The following is a 17,420-nucleotide window of genomic DNA, read 5'->3' as shown; positions in this document are numbered from 1 at the left end:
GTGGTCTTTTAAAAGATTTTATAATATCTTCGTATGTGAAGCTACAAATAGAAAGTAAATAATGCAACAAATTTCAATAAACACATTATCCATTATCACATACCTCCTTAGAAATAATATTCAGGGTGAAAATAGTACCTGCTGTCCCCCCCTCCACACACACACATACCTGAAAGCAATTATTCGTTTCAGGAAATAAACCACACAATTATGTACAAACTACTGTAAATGATGCTCCTACATGTCTAGTTAGGCACATTTAAGTTTGAATGTGAGAAGCCATATGAATATCCAGATCAGACTATCATCTATCTGAATTTTCTGGCATTCATTCTTAAATACATACAGCTTAGACTCTTTTTTATCTATGAGATGAAGTTGAAGACTCATACATTGAGAAGGAATCCTCAATTGCATCTAAGCACACACGAAACTATCAAGACAAGTACAATTCCAGTCAAACGGATCTGAATTAAATTTACACGTTAAAACTAACACAAAAAGGTTTTCTTATTATCCTCTCAGATCTCTCGCCAGCCTCGAAAAAGCAATTAGCACAACTTTCCACAATAAAAACCCTCGCAGGCGCGGGAAAGAAGATTCTGCAGAAAGCGAAGATCGCTTCCGCCATCATCGAGACCTGAACAGGTAAGGCGAGAGAGACGGGCTAATAAGGAGCGAGTAGGGCTCGTCTCCAGTTGCTCTCCCTTTACACAATGAATCAAGAAAGAAGAGCAGGCCTCGGCCCTCCTACTACTAAAATCGGAGAAGCAACCGGGGCCCGATTTGGGTGTTGGGGCGTCTGGCTGGGTCTCCACCCTCCTTTATGCGACCAGAAGGGCCTGCAGAAAGGATCCCGGAGCTTGACGGGCGGGGCTGGCACCCAGCGCGGCAGGGAGCTCCGTTCGAGACGGCGACCATCCTCCGCGGATAGCCTGGCGGGAGCGAAGGCCTCTCTCACCTCAGACACTTCGTCCTCGTCGCTGCCAGATCCACCGCCGCCCCCACTTCTCAGGACAGCGGCCGCCAGTTTAAAGTCGAGGGCGGCAGCGGCGGCAGCAGCCCCGGCCTCTCCCGAAGTTGTTGCCGAGCCTATCGGCCCACAGGGCCCAGCCTCTCCGAAGAGGCGCACGGCCCGCAACCCCAACGGGTTAGGCCCGGCCGTGGAGGCCTCAACGATGGCGGCCGGGGCAGCACGGGGCGTCACCGAGTCTATTTCCTCATCGCCGGTGGGAGTCGGGGCGGCTGTGCCGTCCGTAAGCATCGCGCGTTGATCCAAGCTTCAGCCGTGGGAGGGGGGGGGAACGCCGTCTCCGTCCCCTCACAGCAGCAGCGCCACTAACTTCTCACACCCTATCTAACCCACAGTCACCGCGCTGCCCTCGCCAATCCAGTTCGCTTTTTCCATTGGTCACATTATCTCGATGCTTCCAGCCCCATTGGATACAATGGTTGTCACTCTAGAATCTCGTCACGCGCTCCTTCACCCTCCCACCAGCAAGATACTTTGAGAGTACACGCTGAGGCGGTTTAGACTGCCCGCCCACCACTTGTCCTGCAAGCTCGCTTCCTGAAACTGCTTCGATATTATTAGATAGCTATTATGTCAATCAATTTCTAGCCTCCAAATTTTGTTATCTGAGTGGCTAAGACAACGGTATTTCGAAATACCTTTAAGCTTGATTAAACAGAATAAGCATCAATCATAGCCTTCTCTTCTTGGCGGGGTCCGATTGGTGTATGCTTTCTTTCTTTCCCAACTTCCTCTCTTTCTATTAAAATGTTCGACCGGAGAAATCAAACTCCCCCGCTTAAAAAAAAATAGCGTCAGGATAGGAAAGAACGTGTGTCTGTTAATTGCAGCATATGCATTCCACTTCAAACCATTCCTTAGCAAAAGGCGATTGGGCAAAAATGATTTGGAAAGTGAACCTGAGGTCTGATTTGATGGCTAATATTCGAAACACTCTACTTGTTTTCCTTAACGAACTATAATTAAGCAACCATGGTCGACTCTAGTGTGATATGCCAATTCAATCAGTAATTGTGTTAGCAAAAAATTGTAAAGGATTCCGTTTGACCTTTTCAAAGTTACAACCGTGCTCCCTTTGTGATTAGTTAGATGAGAGGTCATTACTCACGTTTCATAATTTTACTGCCTAAAGCTTAGTGTGCAGTCAAAACCTGGATTCATAAACCAGTATTGTGCCAGGAAAATAACTTGAAGTGGAAGAGCACAAGGCAGAGCTATTTCCTGAGCAATGTCTGCTTTTAGTTTTTTATCTCTTGCATGTGCCCAAGTACTTACTTCTGTAAACAGAGGAGCTTAGTTTGAAGAGAGCGCTTCAATTGGATCCTGGGCACCTTGTGCTGTAAAGCAACACGTGAATCAGGTTGTAAAGATGATGCACGGAACTGTCTGTACTGCAAAAGCCAGGGAGCACCCATCTGCTTGTTTCCATTCACAAAGCATGTAGAAAGGAACAAAAAATGAATGTTATTTTTTCAGGTGGAGAGGAAGGGCCCCCTTTATCCAAACAAACAAATGTAAATCAAAACAGGTTCTCTACTGGCTTCCCACCTACATAAATTTATATTTTAATTGGCTATGGTTTTTAGTTTCATTGGTTTGGATTATGTTTTAATTTGATTAGAGAGTGCTTCAGAAACCTATACAGGACCAAAAAAGATATTAAAAATAAATAGATCAGTGTGGCAAATCTGGATTCTCTTAAATGCTTTTAGCTTCCTTACAATGATTTTTTTTTGTTCACCCAATACAGTCAGGTCTCACACTTATTCCCTAAGCATCATTTCTATATTTTTTTTTTTTAATTTGATTTATATGCCGCCCTTCTCCGGAGACTCAGGGCGGCTTACAATGCGTTAAGCAATAGCCTTCATACTTTTGTATATTTATACAAAGTCAGCTTATTGCCCCCACAAACTGGGTCCTCATTTCACCTACCTTAGAAAGGATGGAAGGCTGAGTCAACCTTGAGCTTTGGAGAGATTCGAACCAGCAGTAATTGCAGGCAGCTGTGTTAATAACAGGGTGCTTAGACCACTGTACTATCAAGGCTCTTTACCTTTACTTTTGTAACTGAAATTTCAAGGTTAACATGTTCAAAGTTGAAATGGTTACCTTTTTAGATGGTAATCCAAATTTTGTAATCTACAATAAATCATTGTGAGCAGAATTTACTTTGACTCCTCCTATGTTGTAATTTACTAATATGTTCCCATTATACTGGGCACTCATTGATTGACTGCAAATCCATAATCCAGATATACAGAGCAAGGAACAATTTCTTTTTAGTTTCAAAGATGTCAACAGCACTGTTTGCAAACTTTTCCATCATCTCCATTCTCTGGATCCCCTTCTTTGCCAGAAAACTATGCAGTTTGCAGATGGAGCCCCCATTCGCACTTCCAGCTAGGAAACAATATCCCATGTCTCCTCAGGAATTCAGCACTTTAAAAGTTTCTGGTTGACAATTTGAAGAAAGGATTTATTTGCTCTTCCACCAGTCCACATCTGCATATATTTTTCATATCCAGGAAAGATAATCCCTTGAAGACTGTTCATGACTTCTGAACTCTATCAAAGATAGAACTCACTGCCTCTTAATTCAAATATGTTGACCATCTTCAGGAAATACCAGTTTCATGAAATTGCACTTGGCAGGCACCTACAATGTGACCAGAATTAATGTCAATTAACATAAATGGACTAAACTAGGCAATAAAAAGGAAAAGGGTGTTCAATAAATTAAAAAAATTAAAATTAGACATAATCTTGCAAGAAGTTCACATTAAAAAACAACATAATAAAATATTGAAATATCCCAAAATTGGGAAGTTATATACAAGCTAAACAAATCTTTATGGATGAGGAAGGGAGGATTTTGATGGTGGAGTTAACAATGAATAATAAACAGATACTCTTAATAGCAATATATGCACCAAATATATTATAAATATATATATATCTCTGAGGACTTATTAAACTAATTGAACTAAGTAGCCTGAGCAAGGTGATGGATAGGGACTGAGGATTACAAACTGGAGATGATGACTTACTCTCCCCCTCAACTGTCCCTCTCTCCTTTATCAGATCTAGATCTATTACGACCACTCAGCGTTAACTTGCAATCTTAGATCGATCTGCAGCTTTATTTACCACCTGTTCCCCCAAGATTACCCTGATTATTTAACCCTAAATACTTTGTCCAGTGGCTCTGCCTTACTTTTTTGATCTAATCCTCGGCCATCGCTGGTATCAGGACTGGAGGAGATACAGACATCGAGAGTCTTGGATTATGGGGAGATAGACCACCTTCTCTTTGTTTGTTTCAAATGGTTTGGTCGCTGTGAGAGGACGACCTTTTGAGACCTCTACCCCCACCTCCTTTGGATGGACTTACTACAACCACAAGACTTCCCATCGTCGTGAGAGGGCGATGATGTTCCGATGTATTGACATTTGTAACTTACTGATCTCCCTTTTACATCTATTTCCTCCCTTATTTTAAATTACCTGTCTTAACCATCTCTAACACTCTTAGAAGAAAATGATCCTTCATCTCCTTCAACTCGCTCCTATCTTTGATGTATTCAACTGCGGAGCTCCTTGCACTGCGAGATTCCCCCCTCTCGCATGTCTGGCCCTCTCAGTTATCAAGGGCCGCCCTTGAGGACGGGTTTTGGAACCCTGAGAGGTGGTTTGCAAAAAACCGACGGCTTTGGGGGTTTTTAGATAAATCTTTAAGTTCTATTTTAAGGGGTTCTGGGAGGGATTGTGGGAATGGATCTGGGGGGATCCATAAATCCACTGAAAGGGGTAATGGGTCTGATAATCATGGTGGGGAGGATGGGGACAGAAATCTGACAAGGATGCAGGGGGATGAAGCAATGGGCATTAGTATAGTAAGTGGGAGGGGCAGATATGATGGCTGCAGGGGGCCATATTATGTTTCGGGAGTGCGCACTCGATGTTTACGAGCGATTGCCCACTCCGACCCCCAAAGCACTGCTCGTTTCCCAGTTTGTTCAGAGTCTCAGACCCTGGGTCTACGGCTGATGTTATGTAATGCCAGGTCAGTGGTAAATAAAGCCCCCCTCATTCATGATCTTATTTCAGAGGGGGGTGCTGACCTGGCAGGGATTACGGAGACCTGGTTAGGCCAGGAGGGAGGAGTTCCCCTTGTGGAAATGTGCCCGCCAGGTTTCCGTGCATTCCATCAGCCAAGGGCTCAGGGAAGGGGTGGGGGAGTGGCAGCAATCTTTAGAGAAAGTCTTTGCCCGAGGGAGGCCACTGTTCCTCAGATAGCCGGATGTGAGTCCCTCCTTGTGAAGTGGGGTCAGGGGATTCAGATGGGCCTACTGATTGCGTACCTGGCTCCCTGCCATGTAACAGCGGTCCTGCCTGAGCTGCTCGACATTATAGCCGGGGTGGCGGTGGAAACCCCCAGACTTATTGTTATGGGGGATTTTAACCTGCCATCTGCTGGTGAGATGTCGGAGACGGCTCGGGAGTTCATGGCTTCCATGACGGCCATGGGCCTGACCCAGGTAGTTCAAGGCCCCACCCACTTGGGGAATCACACTCTGGACTTGATTTTTATCTCTGATCAGTGGCTGAATGATCTAAGAATAGGGGATATAGACATCAAGCCCTTGTCATGGTCTGATCATTCTCTCCTTCACATGGACTTTCAAGTCACTTCCACCCACCGCAGGGAGACGGAACCAACCAAATGGTTCCGTCCCAGGCGCCTGATGGACCCCGAAAGGTTCCTGATGGAGCTTGGGCCATTTCCTGAGACTCTGGCTCACGACTTGACTGAGGACCTGGTGGTCGCCTGGGACAGGGCGGCTACTGGGGCCTTGGACCGCGTCGTGCCTTTGCGGCCTCTGACCCGATGCCGATCTCGTCTAGCTCCTTGGTTTTCCGAGGAGCTGAGAGAGATGAAGCGTCGGAAAAGACGCCTGGAGAGTGATTGGAGGACAAGCCGATCTGAATCTGACCGAACACAGGTGAGATCTTATATTAAGATCTACCTAGTGGCGATAAGAGCGGCGAAGTCTAGCTACTTCTCCGCTCTTATTGCATCTGCAGAGAACCGCCCAGCTGCGCTGTTTAGGGTGACCCGCTCCCTACTTCAGGTGGGGGTACGGGAAGATCCCTTAAAGGGTCGAGCTGAGGATTTTGTACAATTCCTGCATGATAAAGTCGCTCAGATTCGGGAAGGCCTGGACTCCGATTGGGTAGATCCAGGGGAGGAGACGGGGGCAGGTCTTGAGAGCGTTATCTGGGAAGAGTTTGACTCTGTGGCTCCTGAGGACGTGGACAGGATTCTGGGCAAGCTTAACGCTGCCACATGTTTATTGGACCCGTGTCCCTCCTGGTTGGTACTGGCCTCCCGGGAGGTTACACGAGGCTGGCTCCAGGGGATTATAAATGCTTCTCTGAGTGAGGGTGTCTTTCCCGCCACCTTGAAAGAGGCGGTTGTGAAGCCCCTCCTCAAGAAGCCTTCCCTGGACCCGGCTATATTATCAAATTATCGTCCAGTCTCCAATCTTCGCTTTGTTGCGAAGGTTGTTGAGAGTGTGGTGGCACGACAACTACCCCGATACCTGGATGAAGTTGTCTATCTGGATCCGTTCCAGTCGGGCTTCAGGTCACGATACAGCACAGAAACGGCATTGGTCGCATTGGTGGATGATCTCTGGAGGGCTCGGGACAGAGGTTGCTCCTCTATCCTGGTCCTATTAGATCTCTCAGCGGCTTTTGATACCATCGACCATGGTAACTTACTGCACCGGCTGGAGGGGTTAGGAATAGGGGGCACTGTTCTTCGGTGGTTCTCCTCCTTCCTGTCTGACCGTTCGCAGTTTGTGTTGGCAGGGGGGCAGAGGTCGACCTCGAGGCACCTTATTTGTGGGGTGCCGCAAGGGTCAGTCCTCTCACCCCTTCTGTTCAACATTTATGTAAAACCGCTAGGTGAGATCATCCGTGGTTTTGGGGTGAGTGTTCATCAGTATGCTGATGACACACAGCTATACATCTCCACCCCAGACCACCCCAATGATGCCCTTGCTGTGATGTCCCGTTGCCTGGAGGCCGTGCGGATCTGGATGGGGAGAAACAAGCTCAGACTCAACCCCTCCAAGACCGAGTGGCTGTGGCTTCCGGCGTCCCGGTATAGTCAGCTGGTACCATCACTGACAATAGGGGATGAGATCTTGCTCCCCACAGAGAGGGCCCGCAACTTGGGTGTCCTCCTGGATTCACGGTTATCTTTAGAAGATCATTTGACGGCCGTGGCCAGGGGTGCCTTTTATCAGGTTCGCCTGATCCGCCAGTTGCGTCCCTTTCTGGATCGGGACGCCTTGCGCACGGTCACTCATGCCCTAGTTACCTCCCGTATGGACTACTGTAATGCTCTCTACATGGGGCTCCCCTTGAAAAGCACCCGGAGGCTCCAACTGGTCCAGAACGTAGCCGCGCGGGTGATTATGGGCGCAGCTCATTACGCCCATGTAACACCTCTCCTACGCGAGCTGCACTGGCTCCCGGTGGTCTTCCGGGTGCGATTCAAGGTGTTAGTTATCACCTTTAAAGCGCTCCATGGCTTAGGACCTGGGTACCTACGAGACCGTCTTTTGCCACCAATAGCCTCCCACCGACCAGTTCGTTCTCACAGGGAGGGACTACTCAGGGTACCGTCAGTCAAATTATGTCGACTGGCGACTCCCAGGGGGAGGGCCTTCTCTGTGGGGGCTCCAACCCTTTGGAATGAACTGCCCCCGGAGATACGGAATATCCCTGATCTCCGTGCTTTCCGCCGTGCCCTCAAGACCCTGATGTTCCAACAGGCAGGGCTAAACATACAAACATGCAAATGATTTTTTAAATGTTATCTAATTCTGGGTTTTATTTAATTGACCAAACTAAGTAACAATTTTAATTAGCAATTTTATGATGTTTGTGTGTCTATATTTTTCTTGACTGTACACCGCCTTGAGTCCTACGGGAGAAAGGCGGTATAGAAATATAATAAATAAATAAATAAATAAATAAATACTAATCAAGAGGACTTTTATGGTAAACTTCACAAGAAAATAGAATTGGAGAATGAAAACATATGTATACTAGGAGATTTTAATGCAATTGTGGATGTGGAATTGGATTACAAAACTAGAAAGGTAAATTAAAAAACCAGGAAGACACTTCCTAAGGCTTTCTTTAAAATGGCGGAAGAACTAGACATCCAAGATGCGTGGTGAGAGATACATCTCAAGGAAAACCAATATTCATTTTACTCAAATAGGCATATGGCTTGGTCAATAATAGACATGTTATGGATGTCAGCAGAGTTAAAATCTAATATACAAGAAATATAGAAACAAGTAACTGGGCAGATCATAATCCGATAAAAGTTATATGGAAGTGTTGAAAGAAATATCCTTCTGAGTTCAGTTCCAAGTGGGGAAAAAGACACTGGAAACATGGTGGCTGCTTGGAAAGATAGTTTTAATGATGGACAGAATTGCATGCCTTGAAGATGTTGGGTGAAGAAAAAAAGGGTTGAGATGCTGAGAGTGCCCTGGTTTTATGCCCTCTCTGGGCCCCACCCTAGAGCTTCCTGTTTCTGTGTAAGAAATGCACTCTGATTGGTGGTCAGACTTGTTATGTATGTATCCATTTTGTGCGGGAGATTTGAATGGTAGAATGTTTGTGATTGGTTAACTGTATATAAGGAGGGCTGTTGCCTGTATTCTTTTGCTGAAGTCTCACCCTGAATTAAAGAGCTGTTGTCACTAGCTTGCTTGTGCCTCTCGTTATTCCCGTGCTACAACATTGGCGACGAAGGTGGGATTGAGGCCACAAGAAGCAAAGCAAAAAGAGCTTTGAGTTTCAGCCAGGGTGACGAGCGGACTGCGGAGACATACTGCGATGTCTGCCTACGTCCCGCCAAAACCCTTCGATCCGACCCGAGAGAAATGGGGGTCGTATCTAACCAGGTTCGAGTGTTCCCTGGAAGCAAGTGAGATGCAAGGTCTCTCGGCAAATCGGAAAAGAGCTCTCTTCCTGAGCCACAGCGGGCCAGACTTTTTCGAGATGGCCGAATCTCTCTGCGAACCTACACCGGTTCAGACGGTCCCCTGGGACATCCTGCAAGCAAATCTGAGAGCCCACTACGCTCCCGTTCCTTCGAAGTTTGTACAACACTATGAGCTCCGGCAACGAGTACAAAAAGAAGGAGAACCGGTCAGCGCATACGTGGCTGCCCTTCCAAAAGCCGCAATGCATTGCAACTACCGGGATTTTGAAGACGCACTCCTTGAACAACTGATTTGTGGCATTAGAGACACTCGTTTACAGAGGCGTCTGCTCGCAAAGCCAGACTTGACATTAGCCGGCGTGCTTGACAAAGCAAGAGTGCACGAAGCGTCCACTAAGGCTTCTGAAGCACTATAACATCCACAGTTGGGTAAAGATGCCCCAAAGTCAACACCTGTTCATTGAGAGGAGGCGCGGACCAGTACGGAAGAAGAGTCAGACGAGGACATGTTCCACACTGACAAAAAGAAAGGCGAGCAAAATCGTCACCGAGAAAACTGCTCGAGCTGCGGTGGAGCTCACGAGAGACAGTCCTGTAAATATCGAGATGCTGTTTGCAGGCGATGTGAAAAAAAGGGCCATTTGGCTAGAGTCTGTAGAGCTCAATATCCTAGAAGTAACAAGTCACGTGACCACAATGACCAATCAGAACCAACACGTTCAAATCAGCCAACCAAAGATGGCGGCGCGAGAAAACGGCGCGAGAATCAAAAGCGAGACACCTACAGCACGAGAATCGGCCAAGCCAGCACGTCTGTAGAGGAAAAGGTCTACACCAGAGTAGAGATTGAAGGGAGACCATGCGACATGGAAATCGATACCGGGTCTGCCCTGTCAATCATGTCCTGGGCAATGCTTAAGTCACTTCTACCGAAGTTCCAGAGAAACCAGTTTCATGGCAACGAGTTCGCCTCCTCGATTACCAAGGAAACCGAGTTCCTGTGGAAGGTGTGGGCACTTTCCGGGTCACCTACGGTGATTTCCAAAAGAAGCTTCCCCTGACGATCGTCAGCAAGTCGCTACCAAGCCTCCTGGGCCTAGGTTGGTTTTGAGCCCTCGGCATGGGCTTCACGGGTGTCCACAGCCTCGGCGGATCGTCTCTAAAGGACAGCCTCCTGCACGAGTTCCAGGACATTTTTGGAGAGACGCTAGGCAAGTACGTGGGGACCCCTATTTCTTTTAACCTAGACCCTAACGTAGCCCAGATTAGGTTAAAGGCAAGACGAGTACCATTTGCCTTAAAACCAAAAATAGACACAGAGCTTGACAAACTGATTAAGCAAGGGTTGCTGGTCCCTGTAGATCACGCTAAGTGGGAAACCCCAATAGTCATGCCAGTCAAGTCAGATGGATCAATCAGAATCTGCGCTGATTATAAATGCACGATCAATAAGGCGCTCCAACAGAGCGCGTACCCAATCCCGATCGTCCATCATTTGCTTCATCCCCTGGGCCCTGGCAAGATATTCGCTAAGTTAGACCTTGCACAGGCATACCAGCAGCTGCCAGTAGATGACGCTACGGCAGAATCGCAGACTATAGTAATGCACAGAGGTGCGTTCAAATGCACTAGACTACAGTTTGGGGTTATCATTGCACCAGGGCTTTTCCAAAGCACCATGGAGTGCCTACTTCAAGGACTTCCAGGGGTTGTACCCTATTTTGACGATGTCCTCATTAGTGGCCAAAATGAGGCGCAGCTTGGAGAAAGAGTTAGGCAAGTGCTCACCAGATTTAGAGAAGCGGGACTAAAACTCAAAAAGACTAAATGTAAAATTGCAGTACCGTCTGTAGAATTTCTGGGTTACTGAATTGACGGCATGGCATACACCCCACAGAGAGCAAAGTACGGGCCATCCAAAACGCACCCACACCGAAGTCGAAGGCCGAATTATAGGCATTTCTGGGACTTCTGAACTTTTATACTATGTTCCTTAAGGATAAGGCCACCATTGCAGAACTGTTATAAAGATTGTTAGGAAAAAACGTTCCTTGGGTTTGGGGCAAGACTGAAGCAGCTGCGTTTAAGGCTGTCAAAAAACTTTTGTCAGAAGACAGTTTTCTTATCCAATACAATTCGGAATTGCCGCTTGTTCTTGTCTGTGATGCGTCCCCTTTTGGAGTGGGCGCTGTATTGAGCCATAGACTACCGAATGGGTTAGAGGCGCCCATTGCATAGTACTCTCGCGCCCTGTCCAGCACAGAACAAAATTACAGCCTGCTGGACAGGGAGGCCTTAGCAGCTGTGGTGGGAGTCAAAAAATTTCACGAATATTTGTTTGGCCGGACTTTTGAACTAGTAACGGATCATCAGCCATTGTTGGGACTTTTGGCTGGCGACAAACCAACCCCGGCTGCTCTTTCCCCCCGGATGACCAGGTGGTCTATTTTCCTGGCCGCTTATTCGTATCGGCTCATCCACTGACCGGGCTGGACTCTGGGCCATGCTGACGCCCTCAGCCGATGCCCCTTGCCTGATTTGTTGGAAAACCGGACGCCGGAAGCCCCTGTCTTGTTGCTCGATGTCATATCCCTGGGGCCTATCTCGTCTGGCGAGGTGGCAAGGGCATCTACTAAAGACACTGTTTTTCGAACTGTTATGGACTGGGTCATGAGAGGGTGGCCAACTACGGTGGACAATGGGGAATTTCAAGTGTTTTTTGCCAAAAAGAACGAATTGTCTATGCTAGGGGGATGTTTATTGTGGGGCGATAGGATGGTCATTCCCTCACAGTTGAGGCATAGGGTTTTAGAACTGCTACATGAGGGGCATCCTGGTAAAGTCAGAATGAAGGGTCTGGCTCGGAGTTATGTGTGGTGGCCACAACTTGATCAGGACGTCACGGAATGGGTTGGGAAATGCAGGCCTTGCCAGGAGTCCCGACCAGATCCCCCTGTAGCTCCCGTTAGAGAGTGGGAGAAGCCTAAGGGACCATGGGGGAGGATTCATATTGATTTCGCAGGGCCATTCCACAGGCAGAATTTTCTAATAATTGTTGACGCTTTTTCCAAATGGTTGGAAATAGCCCTAATGCCGTCAACCACTTCCGAGGCAGTAATCAAGGTTCTCAGGAAGCTATTTGCAACCCACGGGTTACCAGACACCCTGGTATCAGATAACAGGCCCCAATTCACGGCGACGCAGTTTGAAAGCTATCTGGCCGAGTTAGGAATAAGACACGCATTGTCAGTTCCATTTCATCCGGCTTCTAATGGCCTTGCGGAGAGATTCATAAGAACAACCAAAGAAGCCCTCTCCCGACTCGATGCGGGGGGCTGGCAATCCCGTATGATCAATTCTTAACTATACAACATGCCACCCCATGCACTGCCGCAAGGCGCAGTCCAGCAGAACTTTTAATGGGTCGGAAACTTAGATGCACTCTCAATCGTCTACATTGCAACTATTCCCAAGATAACTTCAAGGGGGAAGAAATAGGTTTAAGACAATTTCAAATAGGGACCCCAGTATTCGCAAGGAATTATGCTAGCGGTCCACTATGGATAGGGGGAACCATTGTAGGAATCACCGGCCCGAAATCATACACTGTAGACGTGGGGCAAGGCAAAATTTGGAGAAGGCACATAGATCAATTGCGTAAACGTTTAGATTGTAAAGCCTATGACAATCCAAATATTGTTGAACCTGACTTCCAAAGTTTCCCCAAAACAGCTATCTCAAGCCCGAGTAAACCAGATTACTTATCGGGTAAGCCTGGGCTCCAGCGCTGCCCCGACAAGTCAACACTCCCAGCCGGGGATGACCACGCCTCTGGAGAAATCCAGGAGGTTCCATTGGCGGAGACGGGAGGTCCCTCTGACCGGCTCGATGCCTCACCAACAACTGAACTGCGCAGGTTTACCAGAGTGAAGTCATGCCCTGGTCACCTGCGTGATTTGTATGTAAATATGTAAATAGATACAATAAGTGCCTTCTGGGAATGGAGGGGAATGGATGTATGTATCCATTTTGTGCGGGAGATTTGAATGGTAGAATGTTTGTGATTGGTTAACGGTTATTTCAAAACTGTATATAAGGAGGGCTGTTGCCTGTATTCTTTTGCTGAAGTCTCACCCTGAATTAAAGAGCTGTTGTCACTAGCTTGCTTGTGCCTCTCGTTATTCCCGCACTACAACAAGACTCCCAGGCAGTGGGGGTCTTAGCTAACTTTGTAGGCTGTCTGTCATATATATTAGAGGCATATATTAGAGGATTAACTATAACATACATGGGAAAGAAAAACAAAAAGAAGAGACATAATCAAAGGATACTAGAAGAAGAATACAAGAGACAAGAGATTGAATTACAAAAAGATCCACAAAAAAAGAATATAAAGAACCAAATGGAATTAACGAAGCATAAGATGAATCTAATAGATAAAGAAGAACTAGCACAAAAAATTAGAAGCGCTAAACAAACTTTTTTTGAAAATGCAAATAAACCAGGAAGATAACTGGCATATAAAATGAAAAAGGAGAAAGAAAAGAAATTGATATACCAACTAATGGATGATGAAGGAACTCTTCACCATCAAACTGATGATAAAAAGAAAGTGATTCAAAACTACTATGAGAAACTATATGACCAAGAGTTAATCTCAGAAGATAAAATAAATATTTAGAAAAAGCGGAATTACCTAAAATACATGAAACAGTGAAAACAATGCTAGATGAACGTATATCAATGATGGAATTAACAGGAGCAACCAAGAGGCATAAGAATGGAAAAACACCAGGTCCAGAAGGATTGCCAGCAGAATTATATAAAGACTTATAAGGTAAATTGTAAATTATAATTAGATGCCCTAATTAATTTATGAGCCTCAAGCCAAGGGTTTTTTTTGAAAAGTTTTTCAGTTTTATTTCTTATACACATAATATAAAATGTACATTTTCTTATACTTAATTAATCATACATATACATGTTTTCCTTAAAGAAAGCATTAAAATAAGGCATTTTAATTACATTCGGAGTTGCTCTTCTACCCTTTCTTCCCTCATTTTGCAACAAATCTCCTTCTTCTCCTCTTTCCCTTCTCTCCCTCCTCTCCTCTCCTGCTTTCTCCTTCCTCCACTCCTACCACATCCTACTTCCCCTTCCTTTTCCCCACTCCTCTCTTCTTTTCCCCCTTCTCACCTTGTCTGCTACTCCTGTCCCCTACTCTTCCTTCCTCTCCTTTTCCCTTTCTTCCATTCCTCTCCCTCCCTCTCCTCTTCCTACCCTCTACTCCTCTCTCCTTTCTAACTTCTTTGCTGTGGAATATTCTCCTTGTTTGGTATCCGAGCAACTCCTATATTCTAATAGTATATACTTTCTTTCAACTTCTTTTCAGATTTATTCTGTCAGTATTATCATCATAATTGTACATTTATTCTTATTATCTTCTTTCTTTCCCCCCCCCCATCCCCCTTTTTCATTTACTCTGGTGTCATCTGGGTTTCTATTTCTTTTTTATTCTCTCCCTCGTTTAACTTTCTATTATCTAAATCATTTATCTATCCTCTTATCTTCATATTTCTTTTCTAACCATATATAAAATCGTCCCCATTTCTTGAAATACACTGATTCCCCTTTATCACTTATTCTTAGAATTAATCTATTCATTTCCACACAGTTTAAAATCTTTTTTATTACTTCACCTTCTGACTGAATTTTTTCTGTCTTCCAATTTTGTGCAAATACAATTCTTGCTGCTCTTATTATATGTATAGTTAAATACACATCTTCTTTACTATATCTCTCCGGGAGAATACCTAATAAAAAACCCTCCGGTTTTAATTCTATAGATTTATGTATCAACTTGCAAAGCTTTCAAGTTGCCATGAGCAGGAGGGAGGGAGACTGATTTCCCTAACTGAAGCTACATTCCATACATGCTTTCTTACCGCAATCAGTAGGAGGGTGTTGGATTTCACAGCCAGCCAAAGTGGTTAATTGGAGAATGTGATTTATGACATGGCCAGGGAGGAGGGAAGAGACAGGGTAATAGGGGAACATAAATCTACGTGGGATTAGTTCTAAGTGCATCCATATATTGCCGAAATAGTGCTCCTAATAAATGACTGTATTTCTTTTGAAGTTTGGCTCATGGCTCATGGCTCATTAATTAATTAGGGCATCTTTCGGAAACTTCACATTATGTAATATAATCTTCCAACCATTTCTGTATTCTAGACCAATAATTTTTTGCTTCTAAACATGACTATGATAGTATGATCCTGGCAAATGCAAACATTTCCAACATTTGGCTGAATTATCTTTAAACATTTTTGCTAATCTTTCTGGTGGCATATGCCATGTATAAAACATTTTATATAGATTTTCTTTATATGCAGTTGCCATTGTCAATTTATAATTCCTTTCCCATAGGTATTGCCATTTCTCTAATTCTATTGCATATCCAAAATGTTTCACCCATGTTATCATTGTCTCTTTTACCTCTTCATCTTCCAATCTAATTTGCAACAAATAATTTTACAGTCTTTTAATCATTTTTTCATCCTTTCCAGTCATTATCTGATCCAACTCTGATTCCCCCAAATTAAAACCATATTGTTTCAAGTCTTTATCATATCTTGTGCCCTTCACATTTTTTTTTTTTGAAGATCCCCGATAGGAAGAGTTCCGGTTCTAATTCTAATTGTTCGTTAGGAATTTCCTGTAGCCAATCTTTAATTTTTAGCCAATATTTTCAAGTTTCAGGACAGGAGCACCACATATGGTAGTATGTTCCCTCTTTCTTTTTACATTTCCAATATATGGGGCTCATTTTAGGGTACATTTTCACTAATCTCGAAGGGGGTAAGTGCTACCTGTAGAACATTTTATATGCGTTTTCTTTATATGCTGCTGATTTTGCTAGTTTATGGTTTCTGTTCCATATGTTCTCCCAATCTGATAGTTGTGTCCAATATTCTGACCCCATGCAATCATGCATTCTTTCACTACTTCTTCCTCCAGTTCTACTTCCAGAAGATATTTGTAAATTTTAGTAATATTTTTTTTGTCTGGTCCTAATAAAATTTTATCTAATTGTTGTGGTTTAAGATATAATCCATAATCTTTTATATCTTTTATATCTTGGTTTATATTGATTTTGTAATTGAAAATAAGCCCACCAGTCAATTCGTAGCCCTTGTTCTTGGAGGTTCTGTATTGTTTTTAACTTTCCATGGTTATCTAACAGGTCTTGATATTTTAACATTTTGTTCAAATCTAAATTGTTTGGGTGGATCATCGCTTCCATTGTGGATAGCCAAGTTGGGATTTTTATGTAGTGTTTCTTTTTAACTTTAATCCAATTATTTATTAGCGAATCTCTAATCAAGTGTCTGTGGAAGTATTGTTGTTTTGTAGGTCCTGTTTCCCACAGAAAGGCATGCCATCCTCTCTGCATGTCATGACCTTCTATAGCTAGTATTCTTTTATTCTTCAAATTGATCCAATCTTTTAACCAAACTAATGTTGCTGCATTATAATATAATTACCAGTTTGGCAATCCAAATCCTCCTCTGCTCTTCAGATCTTGTAGTAATTTTATTTTTATTCTGGGTTTTTTTCCCCTGCCCTGCCAAATAAATTTTGCTATTGTTTTATTAAGGTCATTAAAAAAGGTCTTTCCTAATTTAACTGGGATGGTCTGGAACAAGTATAGAAATTTTGGTACTATAGACATTTTTATGATTGCTATTCTTCCTAAAAGTGACAGTTGCATGTTAGTTCATAGTTCTAAATCTTTTTTTGTTTGTTGTAATAGTTTGTTATAGTTATTCTACTTTATCGATTTACAATGCGCTGTCAACCATATACCTAAGTATTTGATTTTTCTTGTTGTTTGGAGTCCAAGTGTTCTTTCCAATTCTGTTATTTGTAGTTCTGTTAAATTTTTCGCTAGAATTTTCGTTTTCTGTCTATTAATTTTAAGTCCTGCTACAGCTTCATATCTTTCTAATTCCTTAATTAATGTTTGTCCTTTCTCTATTGGCTTTTCGATAATAAAAGCCAAATCATCTGCAAACGCTTGCAATTTATATTCTTCATTTCTGATTTTCAATCCTTTTATTTCTGAATTTTGTCTAATTCATTCTAATAATACTTCTAATGACAGTATGAAGAGCAGAGGAGATAGGGGACAACCTTGTCAAACTCCTTTCTCTATATTTAAAGTTTGGGTGTTTTCTCCATTAATTATAATTTTTGCTTTTTGTATTGAATATATTGCTGTTATAATATTCTCAAATTTAGTGCCAAAATTCATATCATAAACTTGTTGAATCATAAATTGCCGAT

General features: G+C 43.9%; 1 protein-coding gene across 3 annotated transcripts in view; it reads right to left on the bottom strand.

Moving 5' to 3' along the window:
- The window catches only part of ANKHD1 (ankyrin repeat and KH domain containing 1), a 170,280-nt gene extending 168,894 nt beyond the window's left edge, over positions 1 to 1,386 (bottom strand). For 2 of the 3 annotated variants that reach the window (XM_070940827.1, XM_070940828.1), the window contains exon 1: positions 962 to 1,386. In XM_070940827.1, coding sequence (XP_070796928.1) covers positions 962 to 1,264 — 303 coding nt within the window. In that variant the 5' untranslated portion in view covers positions 1,265 to 1,386. The remainder of the gene's footprint in view (positions 1 to 961) is intronic. The other variant, XM_070940829.1, reaches the window with a different exon arrangement.
- Positions 1,387 to 17,420: the final 16,034 nt, after the last annotated feature.

Source organism: Pituophis catenifer, unplaced genomic scaffold, assembly GCF_029215685.1.
Source record: "Pituophis catenifer annectens isolate HBS135680 unplaced genomic scaffold, rPitCat1.0.hap2 SCAF_3, whole genome shotgun sequence".
NCBI lineage: Eukaryota > Metazoa > Chordata > Lepidosauria > Squamata > Colubridae > Pituophis > Pituophis catenifer.
The sequence above is the reverse complement of the archived record's forward strand: the minus strand, read 5'-3'. Positions and strand labels throughout refer to the sequence as shown.